Genomic DNA, 17136 nt, shown 5'->3' with positions numbered 1-17136 from the left:
TCTGCTTTTATACTTAAAAGAAACTCATGTAGGACAGAAACTCTATGTTACACTGCTGTGTTAGTCTCTGCTCTAAAAATGAAGTGATTCCAGCTATATGTATACAAATATCCCCTCCCTCTTGGACATCCATCCCACTCCCCCATCCCAACATCTAGGGTCAATCACAGATCATCAAGCTGAGCTCCCTGTGCTATACCACAAGTTCCCATTAGCAACCCACTTCCTCAGTTTTTCAAATTAGAAAATGAGCTCTCAAATAAATGGTACAAGAAAAGGCACAAAAAAGTATCAAAAAAAAAGAATATGCACATACGTTGGAAATTTATTCTGAATATTGTCCTTAAAGTATCACAGAACTATCTAATAAGTTAGATGAATCTCAACAATAAAGCAAACAAATTACTTTTATCTCTTCAGTAAATAAACTCTCTGGGGTCAGGAGGATAACTGTAGTATAATAAATACTGCTGTTAAGGAACTGCTGTCACAGTGAGGTTTTAAGACATCTCAGTAAAATCCTTTAGGTTCCTAAAAGTTATCAGTGGGTGGCAGCTCAATTTATAAATCCCATGATATGTTTCAAACCACAATAAAATACCATCAAATATTATAATAAAAATATGGTTCTGCTTTTCCTTAATCAAAGCCTAGACATTTAGTATATATTTCAATTAAATTTAATTTAATTTTTACTAGAGTCATATAAATTTCCTCCAATTATAAAACTTTATTAATTTCCTCACCGAGGCTGATGAACCTTGAATACTAAAAGTACCACTTTTATTTCCCCACTTTCTCTGCTTAAATCCCAGGAATATATTTACTTTTTACTTATATTTTTTTCTTCCTAGAGGTTAAGAATATATCATAAATATATTTCACTAATTTCATAAGATCACTACTGAATTAAAAAAAAAACATAATTAAGGCAAATAACTGAGTATGCTACTGAAAGAGGTAATTTGGCATAGTGGTCAAAGCAGTCTCTGAAATTTTATAACTATATTTGAGCCCAGCCTCTACCACTACTAGCTATATAACCTAGCCTAATTACGACAATTTTGTCTCAGATTTCTTATAATATACTCAGATAATAATAATACCTACATCATGAGGTTGTAAAGATAAAGTAATACATGTAGAAGAAAATAAAAACAATAATTTGAAAAGATACATGCACACCAATGTCAAAGCAGCATATGGAAGTTAATAGCCAAGATACAGAAGCAACCTAACACATCCATCAACTGATAAATGGATAACGGTGTGTGTGTGTATTTATATATATACATATATATATATCTCCCTTTCATACATACACACATACAATGGTACATTACTGAGCATAAAAAAGAATGAAATTTATCATTTACAACAACATGGATGGACCTGGAAGGTATTTTGCTTAGTGGAGTTAAGTCAAACACAGAAAAACAAATTCTATATGATATCACTTAAATGTAGGATCTAAAAAATAAAATGAATGAATATAACAAAACAGAAACAGACTCACAGATATAGAGAACAAACTATTGGTTATCAGTAGGGAGAGAAAAAGGAAGCAGAGCCAGATAGAGACAGGGGATTAAGAGGTACAAACCAGCAAGTATCAAATTAGTAAGCTACAAGGGTATATTGTACAGCGCAGGGAAATAAAGCCATTATACTGCAATAACTTTAGATGCAGTATAATCTATAAAAATACTGAATCACTATATTATACATGTGAAAACAATATATTATAAATCAATTAAACTTAATAAATTAAAAATAATTCATGTAGAAAGAATAGCAGAGTGCCAGACACAGAATGTGCTATAGACATCAATTGCTGTATTATTATTTTTTTCAAGAAGATGGTAAATCTATGCTTTGTATTATATGATAACAGGAGATAATTTCATCTAATTCCATATTCAGAAATAAAGTATCATAAAGGTTAAAGTGGACTGAGGTACCATTATATTGTGGTATTAGGTTGCTAACTAAATGCTAGAAAACACAGTACCCAACACTCACCTATAATGAGTCTACTAACCTAATTGAGAGTCCATTGAGAAATAGAAAGGCTACTTACTGTTCACTGCAACCCACTCATTTAGATCTTCCCCCTCAGGAAGCATGACAGCCATCCGGAGGTTGCCACTGCCAAGAGTGGCCTCTGCATGCTTTAAGAGCTCATACTGGTGAGAACCCTCTGGAATGTTCTTCTTTGGTTTAAACGTTTTAGATGAGCGACTCCCACTATGAATAGAAAAGAAAAAAAAAGCGTTTAAGGCTTGACCTTCCACAGAGTCTACCATACTATACTACTGGATAAAGTAACATAGAAGTGATCCTAAAAGTCCACCAATATATAGCTTGAAATTGTACTGGCTACATTAAATCTTGGAAATATCATTGCTGTAACTACTGTTTGTAGGAGTAGTTTGTAACTACTCCCACAAACCTTCTCTATATTCTCTGCTGCTAAGTCACTTCAGTCGTGTCCGACTCTGTGTGACCCCATAGACATCAGCCCTACTAGAACTATGAAGGAGAAAAAAGAATTTTTAGCTATAACCCAGCTAACAAATCCAACAATAAATTAATGATTCAGGATTATAGGTTGTAATACATAAAAATAAAAAGGAGTCTGTGATAATCTTTAGTCATTGTATTCTTTTTTATCCCTATTCTAAGGCTCTCATTCTAAGATAAATAATTTCCTTTGTACAAGAAGCACTGTAGCCCACCAGGCTCCTCTGTCCATGGGGATTCTCCAGGCAAGAATACTGGAATGGGTTGCCATGTCCCGCCTCTAGAGTATCTTCCCAGCCCAGGCTCAACTCTTAACACTGACCCCTCTTCGTGCCAGGGGTGTGGTATGTGTATGTCTGTCTGTCTGTCTCCCTGCCAGGTGTGGGTGTGTGTGTGCACATGTGCACGTGCTAAATCACTTCAGTCTCTACTCAATAGCCAAGAATCTCTTTACAAACACCAATCAGGCGACGTTACTCCTCTGCTTAAAACCACACTCAGTGGCTTCCCAGTGCACTTCAAAGTAAACCCCAAAGTCAAATATTAAACATAGTAAGGCTCTGGACCCACATTAGAGTATGGAAACTCTTCTTCAGTTTAATCAGATAATGTATTAAAAGTCAAATTCTCTCCCACCATCTCTGAAGTACGAAAACATAGAAAAGATTATCATGCCTCTGCATGATATTGAGGCTTATTTCATTTTCCTCCTCCTCCTTCTCCCTTTTCAAAATTTAGTGTGAAAAATAAACTTGACCAATAAATTTTTTGACAAAAGACATTTTTACTAATTTTTGTATGATTAAGTACAAAAATAGCTCTCCTAACACCAGTCTGGTGTATGTATTCAGACCAAGTGTTAAGCACTCTCCCTTTAAATTAGCCCACTGATCAGACTGGTGCCGCAAGTGATGATGTAACAAAGCTGCTCTGAAAACGGCTGGCAGAGAACATGAGAACAACAAGCACATCAGCTGTGCCTGCACCCAGGAGGGTCCCCACAAATATCTATTTACTGAACCACTGTCCCTTCAAATGTTAGGCTTCTAAATGTTTTCTTGATTGATGACCCATTCAGAATTGGTCTGCCACAAAACTAAACACATTCTCCTCAAAGACCTTACACTTGGGTAAAAAGAAAAAAAAAAATCTGAGTTTGGTTTTATGAAGGTCAGTTCTGACACTAATCCGCTATGTTATTTAAGGCAAATTACCCAACTTCCTTGAGCCTATTTTTTCTTTAATAGTGAAAGCCTAACAATAATAAAACATTACCATTACCTGTATCATGTAAGAGCTGCAAAATGAGAAAATAATAAATGAGAAAAAAAGCTCTTAAAACTGTAAAATGCTGTGCAAATGTTAGTATCCTTCCTCTTCCTGAACCAGAATGACTCACAGTAAAAAATGAAATACTCCAATGTCCAAAGCTGGACTCAACCCCTACTCCCACTCTAATTTCCTAAGACTGGATGGGGAAATTTTTACTTTGGAAACAAATGCTCTTACACATTAAGTTACAAATAGAATTAAAAAAAAATTGTTTTGGTTTGTTTTTTTTGGTGCTTTTCCTATATCAGGTTCAAGTGATCTCAGAATAATGGTGGGGATAGACAGGAAATCAAGAAAACAAGGTGCCAGTCCTCATTTTGCTGTTTTCTTTTTATGTTACTTAGGAAACTACAAATTATCGTCTGGGCTTCGATCTCTTTATTTTGCTTTTTTGAAAGTCTGGAAAATAACTTTTTACAGAGGGTATAATTTAGAGATGGGATGATGTTTATAAAATGCTTTCAGTTCCCTGAGTTCTCTCCCTTCTCAGTTCCTCATATCCATGCACAGTCATACTTCCAAAATGCTTTGAAGTCCTCCACTGAATCCCCCTTCTTTCTGACCCTTCTGCTTTATTCAGGCAAAATAATTAATCATCTCAGTATTCTGATTTTTTAAATGTTCTTTTTAAAAATTATATTCAACTTTTTTGACTGCTACCTGAAACTTCAACCAGGATGCACCCTACTCTGGAAGGGGTGATCAGTACTGCTCCTTATTCCCATGTCAAAAGAAGACCAACTGAAGAGCACTTAAGTTCAAAAGCACAAATACCAAAATGTACACAAAATTCCTCATCAGTGAGTGCAAGCTCTTACACTAATCAGTGCAAGCTCTTACACTAATGGGGATAAATATATAAGGTCTATGAAAAAACCCAAACGAACTTTTCAGCTAACCCAGTATCTCACATGGCATTTTAAGATATTTGATGAAAATATTAAAAAACATTTTCAATAACAGAAAGTATGTAGCCCCCCACCCCACCCTTTTCAGAGTCTGTCTATACAAGCAAAAAATGCTTGTGCTTGTTTTATACACCTGCTGCGTACTACAGTATTCTAAACAATGTTTTCCACTTTAATATGTCCAGAAGATTGTTGTACTTTAAAATAGAAGTAGATCTACTTTATTCTTTTTAAAGACTGAATAATATTTCCTTATATAGACAGATATTTTCAACCAGTCACCTACTGATAAACATTGAGGTTGTGTCTAGTCATTTATCACTTTAAACAATGCTGCAGTAAGTCTCCTCATATTATAAAAGATAAATTCTTAGAATTTAAAAAAAAAAAAAGTAAAATTGCCCTGCTAAAAGGCAAATACATTTTTTATGTTTATATAAGGTCTATTTTTTCCCCCAAAATAAGTTGGATTCTTTTAAAACTCATTAACAATGTATGAGAGTAGCTGTATACATTTTTGGTCTTAGAGGACAAGAATTCAGCTAGTTTCTCTTGTATAGCTCCCAACAGGACATCATAACTGTATGACAACTTAGAGCTTTCTGATTAGAACGTAAATGTGATTGAAAAGTCACAGCATTACCCTGAGGTCTTTTCTTTTAAAATAAATACCCAGCAGTCAGGTTTGTTTATCCCAGTCCTTTTACTCATATTTGAAGGTCAATCAATTTCTAGAGAAAGACAGAATGGCTTGACAAGTAAATAACTGAGCCTTAAGGGAAAACTCTGACCACAAACCCCTTATAATTAGTCATTCAATTTGATCTACTTTTAGTAAATTTCAGAAGCATTGTGTACTTCCTCCTTAAGACCCTAAAGAATAGACTGGTCCCCATTGTGAAGTCTACATTTATTCTCATAAACCATCTGTTACCATCTCAACACAGTTACACCCATCATTACCCTCAATTTTAACTATTTACTGTTCAATCCAACTATCAACAAAATTGATATTTTCTAAATTGGGTTGGAGAATCTTAAGGCTGAAGGAATTGGGGAGGGGGTTTTACAGAGAACTCAAAACAGGGGTACTAGGAAGGACTGAAAAGTAAAAGTGTTAGTCACTCAGTGGTGTCTGACTCTTCGCGACTCTTTGCAACTCTTTGTAGCCCTCCAGGCTCCTGTGTCCATGGGATTTCCCAGGCAAGAAATGAACTGGTTAGCCATTCCCTTCTCCAGGGTATCTTCCCTACCCAGGGACCATAATCCAGGTCTCCTGCATTGCAGGCAGATTCTTTACCATCGGAGCCACTTGGGAAACCCCACTAGGAAGGGTTAGAAGAATATATATCTGTATACAATTTAGACAGTGAAAAACACGTCAATATATTCAAAATTAGAAACAAATTTACATCAACTTATTTGCATCAATAACTCCATATCTTCAAAGTTACGCAACTTACTCTGATCACCCAGCTAATTAAATGGCAGAAGTGGGATTCAACAAGAAAACAACTAACACACAGATTGGGAGAAAATATTTGCAAATGAAGTGACCAACAACAGATTAGTCTCCAAAACCTTCAAGCAGCTAATGAGCCTTAACATCATCAAAACAAACAACCCAATCAAAAAATGGGCAGAAGACCTAAATAAACATTTCTCAGTAAAGGACATACAAATGGCCAAGAGGCACATGAAAGATGGTCAACACTGCTAATTATTAAAGAAATGCAACTCAAAACTACAATGAGATATCATCTCACACCAGTGAAAACAACTATCATCATAAAATCCATAAACAATAAATGCTGGAGAAGGTATGGAGAGAAGGGAACCCTCCTATACTGTTCGGAACATAAACTGGTACAGCCACTAGGAAGAAGAGTATGGAGGCTCCTTAAAACACTAAAAATAGAGCTATCATATGACCCTGCAATCCCATTCTTAGGCATACATCCAGAAAAAAACATGGTCCGAAAGGATAAATGCACGGGTGTTCACTTCACTGCGGCACTATGCACAATAGCCAAGACATGCAAGCAACCTAAATGCCTATCAACAGAGAAACAGATAAAGAAAATGTGGTGCATATATACAATAAAATATTACTTGGCCACTCAAAAGAAGGAAACAAAGCCATCTGCAGCAATAGGAGTGGACCTAGAGATTGTCATACTGAGTAAAGTCAGACAGAGGAGAAACAGCATATGACATCCGTTTAAATGCAGAATCTAAAAAGAAATGATATAAATGAACTTATTTACAAAACAGACTCAAAGACTTAAAGAATGAACTTATGGTTGCCAGGAGGAAGGCTGGGAGTAAGGGATAAAGTTTGGGATTGACATGTAAATAAGGCTATATTCAAAACAGATGATCAACAAGGACCTACTGTATAGAACACAGAACTCTTCAATGTTATGTGGCAGACTGGATGGCAGAGGAGTATGGGGGAGAATGGATACATGTATATGAGTTCCTTTGCTGTCCACCTGCAACTACTGCAACTTGTTAATCACCTGTACTCCAATACAAAATAAACAGTTAAAAAACAACAGTCCGTTATCTTCAAGTCATTTTACATTACCAAGCTTCAGTTTGTAATAATGATACCTTACTATTGAACCCTGTAGTAAGAACTCCATTAATATTAGCTCTCTTTGATCCACAATTGGTACCAACCTGTCATTCACATCAGTAGCTCCTTCTATAGGTCTAAGTCCAACACTAGAGATCAGGGACTTGATAAACACTTTTCAGTCAACTTCAGACTGGAAACTCCTGGATTACAATAGTAATGATGATGACTGATGCTAAAGCTGAAACGCCAATACTTTGGCTACCTCATGAGAAGAGATGACTCATTGGAAAAGACTCTGATGCTGGGAGGGATTGGGGGAAGGATGAGATGGCTGGATGGCATCACGGACACGATGGACATGAGTTTGAGTGAATTCTGGGAGTTGGTGATGGACAGGGAGGCCTGGAGTGCTGCGATTCATGGGGTTGCAAAGAGTCGGACACAACTGAGCGACTGAACTGAATTGATGATGATTAATATTAACTAACATTTACTGCAGACCTTGTACTCTTTAAGTATTTTACATACAGTATCTCATTTAATCTTCATAACTCTATGATGTCTTATCAGTTCGGTTCAGTTCAGTTGCTCAGTCATGTCCAACTCTTTGCAACCCCGTTGAATGAAGCATGCCAGGTCTCCCTGTCCATCACCAACTCCTGGAGCTTGCACAAACTCATACCCATCAAGTTGATGATGCCATCCAACCATCTCATCCTCTGTTGTCCCTTTCTCCTCCTGCCTTCAATCTTTCCCAGCATCAGGGTCTTTCCTAATGATTCAGTTCTTCACATCAGGTGGCCAAAGTATTAGAGCTTCAGCATTAGACCTTCCAATGAACATTCAGGACTGATTTCCTTTAGGATGGATTGGCTTGATCTCCTTGCAGTCCAAGGGACTCTAAGGTCCTTCTCCAATACCACAGTTGCTGCTGCTAAGTCACTTCAGTCGTGTCCGACTCTGTGCGACCCCATAGACGGCAGCCTACCAGGCTCCCCCGTCCCTGGGATTCTCCAGGCAAGAGTACTGGAGTGGGTTGCCATTGCCTTCTCCACACCACAGTTCAAAAGCATCAATTCTTTGGCGCTCAGCTTTCTTTTTCCAACTCTCATGTCCATACATGACTATTGGAAAAACCACAGCTTTGACTGTACAGACCTTTGTCGGCAAAGTAATGTCTCTGCTTTTGAATATGCTGTCTAGGTTAGTCACAGCTTTTCTTCCAAGGAGCAGGAGTCGTGTAATTTCATGGCTGCAGTCACCATCTGCAGAGATTTTGGAACCCAAGAAAATACAGTTTCCACTGTTTCCCTATCTGTTTGCCATGAAGTGATGGGACCTATTTGCCATGAAGTGATGAGACTGGATGCCATGATCTTCATTTTTTGAATGTTGAGTTTTAAACCAGCTTTTTCACTCTGCTCTTTCACTTTCATCAAGAGGCTCTTCAGTTCCTCTTCACTTTCTGCCATAAGGGTGTCGTCATCTGCATATCTGAGGTTACTGATATTTCTCCCGGCAATCTTGATTCCAGCTTGTGCTTCATCCAGCCCAGCATTTCGCATGATGTACTCTGCATGTAAGTTAAATAAGCCAGGTGACAATACACAGCCTTGATGTACTCCTTTCCCAATTTAGAACCAGTCCATTGTTCCATGTATGGTTCTAACTGTTGTTCCTTGAGCTTCATACAGATGTCTCAGGGGGTAGGTATGCTATACTTTATTTTATGAGTAACAAAACTGAGGCTTAAAGTACTTAATTTGCTCAAGCTTTTAAAATTGGTAAAGTAAGGAACCAAAATTTAAGCCTAGGATTTAAATATTCAAAGTCCATTCTTTTATCCACTACCCAATACTACATGATACTTATCTTTATCTTCTACAGCTGTGATGGTTGTACAATTTTGTGAATATACTAAATGCACTGAACACTTTAAAAGATGAATTTTATAGTGTGTTAATTATAGCATAATTTTTTTAATGTTTAAAGAAAAATCTTTACTATTAAAAAACTAAGTAGCCTGACAGTAATGTTCCTCACCACCTCCAACGTCAGTTTCTTCCATTTATTTCACTCTTGCATTCCTTCATCCAACTAGAATATTCTGACCACCCTCCTACTATATTCTAAGTAGCACAGTTCTAACCCTGGGACACAGCACTGAACAAGAGAATCTCTGTTCTCATGGTAGGGAGAGGAGGCAGAAAAAAAATAAATAAAACTAACAATACAGTATTGGTTAGTGCTAAGTGCTATGGTGAAAATAACAGAATGATGTGACAAATAATGTGATATGACAAGGCACTTTATTAGATTAGGTGGTTAGAGCGGGTCTCCATGAGGCCAGAAAGACAAGAAGAAGGAATCAGCCATGTGACAACTAGCAAAGAGGGAAGAGCATTCCAGGCTTACAGGACAAACTAGGTGTTTGCACAAAGGTGACTTTTTCAGAAAGAGGGGTAAAAAGGTAACTGTGATAAGGGCATCATGAATGACAGTACATAGTGATATAGTGAAGTCGCTCAGTCGTGTCTGACTCTTTACGACCCCATAGAAGCCCCCACAGTAGCCAACCAAGCTTCTCTGTCCATGGGATTTTCCAGGCAAGAATACAGTATATGAATTCAGAAAAAGCTTGTAGACCCACACTAGCTAAGATTTTAGAGTCCAAAGTATGGAATTTAGATTACTATTTTAAGTATAAATGGGAAGCCATGGCAGAATCTTTTTTTTTTTTTAAAGGAAGTATAATATGACTTAATTTAATGATCTAAAAAAGACTATTCTAGTTTCCATGTAGAGCATGGACTGGCAGGAGGGTAAAAGTGAAAACAGAGAAACCAGTTAAGAAACTGTATAAAGCAGAAAGAGGGCCTGGTCTAATGGGGACAGAAAGATGAAGCCAGGTTCCAATATTCGTAGGTAGAACCAACGGGATTCACTTTGGATTTCAGAATTTGTCGAGTGGTAAAGACGAGACAATCAAAGAAGACTGCTAGGTTTTTAGGCTCAAGTAGGTAGATAACAGGTCATTTATTAAGATAGGTTTGGGGAGATGGATTTTGCCCGTATTAACTTAAGATACCTATTAAACACCCAAATGGTAAGTTAATATGCAGTTGAACCTATACATGTCATGCTAAGATGAATGATCAGACTGAAGGTAACTAATATTCTTGACATCTTCACTGGTTAGCACACTGCCAAAAGATGCACTAGTATGTTATTAAAACGAGTATTTTAAAAGCTATCAGAAGTCCTATAGTAAAGAAAATTTATTAAAAAAATCATTTATGGTTTATCTCAAGGTTTCCCAAAGATCTTTAGTCACGGAAATTTTACTTCCACATTTAAAATCTTGCTCTTTAACATACATTCCCTGGAGGAGGGCACAGCAACCCACTCCATTATTCTGGCCTAGAGAATATCTTGGACAGAGGAGCCTGGCAGGCTACAATCTATAGGGTTGCAAAGAATCAGACATGACTGAAGCGATTTTGCATGCACACACACACACCTTAAGAAGCATCACTATGAACAAAGCTAGTGGAAGTGATGGAATTCCAGTTGAGCTGTTTCAAATGCTAAAAGATGATGTTGTGAAAGTGCTGCACTCAATAGGTCAGCAAATTTGGAAAACTCAGCAGTGGCCACAGGACTGGAAAAGGTCAGTTTTCATTCCAATCCCTAAAAAAGGCAATGCCAAAGAATGCTCAAACTACCATACAATTGCACTCATCTCACACATTAGTAAAGTAATGCTCAAAATTCTCCAAGCCAGGCTTCAACAGTATGTTAGCCATGAATTTCCAGATGTTAAAGCTGGTTTCAGAAAAGGGAGAGGAACCAGAGATCAAATTGCCAACATCCACTGGATCATCAAAAAAGCAAGAGAGTTCCAGAAAAAACATCTATTTCTGCATTATTGACTATGCCAAAGCCTTTGACTGTGTGAATCACAATAAACTGTGGAAAATTCTGAAAGAGATGGGAATATCAGACCACCTGACCTGTCTCTTGAGAAATCAGTATGCAGGTCAGGAAGCAACAGTTAGAACTGGACATGGAACAACAGACTGGTTCCAAATAGGAAAAGGAGTACGTCAAGGCTGCATATTGTCACCCTGCTTATTTAACTTATATGCAGAGTACATCATGAGAAACGCTGGGCTGGATGAAGCACAAGCTGGAATTAAGATTGACGGGAGAAATATCAATAACCTCAGATGTGCAGATGACACCACCCTTATGGCAGAAAGCGAAGAACTAAAGAGCCTCTTGATGAAAGTGAAAGAGGAGAGTGAAAAAGTTGGCTTAAAGCTCAATTTTCAGAAAACTAAGTTCATGGCATCCGGTCCCATCACTTCATGGCAAATAGATGGGGAAACAGTGGCAGACTTTATTTTTTTGGGCTCCAAAATCACTGTAAATGGTGACTGCAGCTATGAAATTAAAAGACGTTTACTCCTTGGCAGGAAACTTATGACTAACCTAGACAGCATATTAAAAAGCAGAGACATTACTTTGCCAACAAAGGTCCATCTAGTCAAGGCTATGGTTTTTTCAGTATCATGTATGGATGTGAGAGTTGCACTATAAAGAAAGCTGAGCACCGAAGAATGATGCTTCTGAACTGAGGTGTTGGAGAAGAGAGAGTCCCTTGGACTGCAAGGAGATCCAACCAGTCCATCCTAAAGGAGATCAGTCCTGAGTGTTCATTGGAAGGACTGATGTTGAAGCTGAAACTCCAATACTTTGGCCACCTGATGCGAAGAGCTGACTCATTTGAAAAGACCCTGATGCTGGGAAAGATTGAAGGCAGGAGGAGAAGGAGATGACAAGAGGATGAGATGGTTTGATGGCATCACTGACTCAATGGACATGAGTTTGGGTAAACTCCGGGAGTTGGTGATGGACAGGGAGGCCTGGCATGCTGCAGTCCATGGGGTTGCAAAGAGTCAAACACGATTGTGCAACTGAACTGAACTGACACACTATTATATTAAACTGCTAACTGGGTTACCTCTCAGTTTTCAACATATCCGTAATACTTCAATTTTATGAAGTATAACTCCATGATTTCATACAAGAACAGGTACAGGGTTGGTCAAGTCACTATTTATATCCCATAAACTTTTATAATCTAATCCTTAGAAAATAAAAAGCACTTCACAACAAAGGCCAATTAGTTTCTACAACTGTGAAGTTATTGAGGTGTAATTTCCGCTATAGATGAAGACACTAAAGTTTAATCACTCATCTCTGATCACCCTCTGAGCTCTGAGTTTTATAAAGACTGCAGTTTTCTTTGCCTAGCACTAAATTCATTGCAATCAGTAAACAGGTACTAAAATCACAAGAGATTTTAGGAAATGACTATTGTCAAATGTCTAGGTGATTTCCATGCAACAGCAGTAACAGAATCCCCTACAATGTGTTGGACCGCAAGAAGGAAGAAAACAAAACCTGCAGATGCAGAATTCAGAATGAGCATCAAATTGCAACAGAGCAGGCAGTAATTCCAAATATACTGACATTTCATCCAAGAAACACCTAGGGAGCCTGAACATCACTTCTTTTATAAAAAACCTTTCCTAACCTTGCATGAAAATCTCTCCATCCTCTTGGTGTCTCACTGCAGCTTAAAGCACCTGTAACATATTTATGTGTTTGTTCTCCTTCAAATAGCTCTTTAAAAAGAGAGGTTGTGTCCTCTTCATTTTTGTAATGTGATATCTGGCATACAGAAGATCAAAGGGCAAAGGATTTGAAGTAAACACCCAGTTTCAGATCCTGTCTTTGTAACTTAGATAACTTTGTGATCTCAGATAAATCATATAACTTCTCTAAGCTTACAACTAAAACACTGGAAATGATATTACCAATTTTGTAGAACCATTATGACAATTAAATGAATGTATTTAAAACAGCTTAGTTTTGAGGTAGCTGTCACACAGCAAATGGGCAACATGGGAAATGATAGCTTAAAAATACTCAGGGAGTGACAATATGTATATGCATATACACATATGTACATACACACATATAGATAGTCATCACCTTATTCAGTCTGCTATAACAAAATACCACAGACTGGGTGGCTTATGAACAACAAAAATTTATTCTCTGAGTTTTGGTGGTGAAAAGCACCAAGATCAAGGTATCAGCATTGTCGGGCCCTGTTCCAGGTTTCTGATTGCCCACTTCTCTCTGCATCTTCATATGGTGGAAAGGGTTAGGGAGCTCTGTGGGATGTTTTTCATAAGAGCACTAACCCCAATAATGAGGGTGGAGACCTGATGACCTAATCACCTCTCAAAGGTTCAAAGGCCTCACCTCCTAAGGCCATCAGACTGGGCATTAAGATTCCAACTCATGAATCTGGGCAGATGTATTCAGACCACACCGATCTTTCTGTCACACTTCTACTAATCCAGTTTTAAAACATGACCTCTGCATACTTATTTGTTTACATTTTTCTTTCTCTTTCTCACTAGACTGCGAGTTACTATATGGATCATGTCTTGGTCATCCGTGAATCCCTAGAATCTAACACACGAACTGGGACATAATAGGTTTACTAATAGAAGTTTATTAACTTAAATAATGATATCGAAAATAGAGAAAAATCTTGTTATTATCGCAAGGAACAGCTGTTCCCAGTTTTAGAGAAAGGGACTGACTCATCATCTTTATTTGGTGCAACAAATCTAAAAGATTTTAACCGCAGCAAGAGAAGTAACAGATGTACTGGTGAGGTTTGCTCATCCTGACACCAAAATTTCATTTTCAATCTTAGGCCCTTTAGAGTCCTTCCCTACTTAAACCTTGGCTAAAAAAAATGGGTCAATCAATCAAAGCAAGACATCTCAGTCTAACAAGTCTACTCCTTACACTGGGGGAGGGGAAAGGGAAGGAGGAGGTAGCTCTTATTATTTTATTTATTATTTATACTCATTTTATTTAGTTATTTTAAACAACTAAATAGATTGCAGCTACTTCCCATAGTATAGTAATTTAGCTATATTCTAAAAACTAGTATGCAATTTCTTGTTGTAAGAGCATTTTTTTCCAACAAAGTAGAAAAGCACAATTTCCCCTGGCACCCAATTCAAAACCACAGTTCGTTATAAAGGGTGCCACTAAAGATCAAGTCTGCAGTTTTGGCAGTAATGGAACAATCTTTACATCAGATACACCTCTCAAGTTAATACCAGAGCAAAGATTCACCCACAATTCCTACAATTCATCATCTGTGTGCAAATAAGAAGCAGTAACACAACAGGAATACATTTAATCAGTGACACCGAAGTTTTAATGGTTTACTACTGCTCAAATGCTCAGTTGTGTCCTACTCTTTGCGACCCTGTAGACTCTAACCCACCAGGCTCCTCTATCCATGAGATTCTCTAAGCAAGAATACTGGAGTGGGTTGCCGTTCCCTTCTCCAGGGAATCTTCCTGATTCAAGGATGGAACCCACTCTCTTATCTCCTGCACTGACAAGCAGATTCTTCTCCACCAGTGCCACCTGGGAATGCTTTGAAATTTAAATTCTTACAATAAAGACAGCCTGACAAGGAAAAAAAAACTTAGAAAGTTAAAATCAGCTGGTGTCTACTCCTCATCTCATATACTTGTAAATGAACTTTCTTTTTCCATAGGATGTCTAGTCATCCCTAGGAAATGAATTCAGGGGTTTATTTTTCCTCAGGAAGCGTCACTGATGTCCTAAACCACATTAAAGATGACTCCTCTCTGTTTACACAGAACACTAAAATGTCTCTATTTTACAATGCACCATGAGCTTCTCAAAGGCAAGGAGTGCTTCAAGTCATCTGCTTCTCTAGAGCCTAGGAGAGGGCATAGGTCAGAACAGCTCCTCAATAGCAGTCTGTTGAGTTAAACTGATAAAGGACATCAGGTCAGGAATGGTAACATAAAAGTAAACATTTTGACAGCATTTGCTAAATTTATATTCCCCGCTTATACAAATAGGCCCAGTCATAACAGCTATATAAACACAGTATGTATATGGAAATATCTCCTGTAATATTCTTAAAATTTTATACAATTTTTTCTTTACCTACCTTTCACCACTGGTTCTTAACCTGTTTTAAGCCTCTGGTAATCTGAAAGACACTATGAACCTTCTCTCTAGAGATATATTTTGCATAAAGGAATTCAGGGACATATAAAACCTGTTCATAAACCTGGAAAAAGAACTCCTGCCCTAGTCTGTCTCCTTTCTCTCAGGCTATCTATTATGAGAACATTCATTTTCTCCTAAAATCTAAGAGCACCACATTTATTTTCTAATCCTTTAGAGATATGCTTTTGGATAAAGCCACACAGACGTTCAGGATAAGTATAGGTCTTTTATTGGATGAAAAATAATCTACAGTTTATAGTCTATGGTTTATTCTTTGTCTATAAAATAGTAACTCTAACACAAAGCTTTCACCATATTTGTATATTGAAGTTCAAAACTATGACATTTATAAGAAAGTCAATGCATTAAACTAATATTCTTAAGAAAATAAAAAGCCCACATTTTGGGGGGCTCCAAGATCACTGCAGATGGTGATTGAAGCCAGGAAATTAAAAGACGCTTACTCCTTGGAAGGAAAGTTATGACCAACCTAGACAGCATATTAAAAAGCAGAGACATTACTTTGTCAACAAAGGTCCGTCTAGTCAAGGCTATGGTTTTTCCAGTGGTCATGTATGGATGTGAGAGTTGGACTGTAAAGAAAGCTGAGCACTGAAGAATTGATGTTTTTGAACGGTGATGTTGAAGAAGACTCTTGAGAGTCCCTTGGACTGCAAGGAGATCCAACCAGTCCATCCTAAAGGAAATCAGTCCTGGATGTTCTTTGGAAGGACTGATGTTGAAGCTGAAGCTCCAATATTTTGGCCACCTGATGAGAAGAGCCGACTCATTTGAAAAGACCCTGATGCTGGGAAAGATTGAAGGCAGGAGGAGAAGGGGATGACAGAGGATGAGATGGTTTGATGGCATCACCGACTCAATGGACATGAGTTTGGGTAAACTCCGGGAGTTGGTGATGGACAGGGAGGCCTGGCGTGCTGCGGTTCATAGAGTTGCAAAGAATCGGACACGACTAAGCAACTGAACTGAACTGAACTGATGCCTGTAAAACTGATCAAGTGTAATGGGAAATGGGAAAAACCTTTATTTCTTTTATTATTCGAAGGAAGATATTGGTAACATAAACACAAAAGATATCATTTTTCTCCTATAAATCTAATTTCAAGTGTAGCTGACTTTTTTTTATCTTAATGTAAAACAGATAATCCCTAGTTTGGAGATAAATTTTAACCAATGAATAATTAATGTCAAAGACATTAAAGTTTAAATGAGATTTGTCAAAGCATACTTTAAAGCATAACCTGAATAATCTAGAATATAAGTGAGGAATAATAATAAAGAAATAAAGTAGTTCCTTGCACTCAAATTTAGATTAATCTGTATTTTTATAAAAATTAGTTATTGAACTGTGTCAGGTAGAAAAAGGACTCTTAGACTCACTACTTACTAATACATTGCCGTAACAAAGAACTCAAAAAATATTAAGTAGTTTAACTCAGTGATATATCTCTTTCAATTTCCTTTTACTTAGTGACACCACAAAACTATGGTTGCTTAACAGAACACAGCAATACAATAAATCAGTACCTATAAGAAGACTGTTTTGAAGAGTGACAGTCAAAGATTGAGGGCTAAAAACAGACATTACCTTCCACTCCTTACTCAAAGCAATAA

General features: G+C 37.4%; 1 protein-coding gene across 1 annotated transcript in view; it reads right to left on the bottom strand.

The window, feature by feature from the left end:
* The window catches only part of MOB1B (MOB kinase activator 1B), a 58044-nt gene that overhangs the window by 19688 nt on the left and 21220 nt on the right, over positions 1-17136 (bottom strand). The window contains exon 2 of the mRNA XM_027544696.1: positions 2081-2247. Within this exon, the coding sequence (XP_027400497.1) occupies positions 2081-2247 (167 nt within the window). The remainder of the gene's footprint in view (positions 1-2080; positions 2248-17136) is intronic.

Source organism: Bos indicus x Bos taurus, chromosome 6 (genome assembly GCF_003369695.1).
Source record: "Bos indicus x Bos taurus breed Angus x Brahman F1 hybrid chromosome 6, Bos_hybrid_MaternalHap_v2.0, whole genome shotgun sequence".
NCBI classification, from domain to species: Eukaryota; Metazoa; Chordata; class Mammalia; order Artiodactyla; family Bovidae; genus Bos; species Bos indicus x Bos taurus.
Note: the sequence above shows the minus strand (reverse complement) of the source record. Positions and strands in the feature narration are given on the sequence as shown.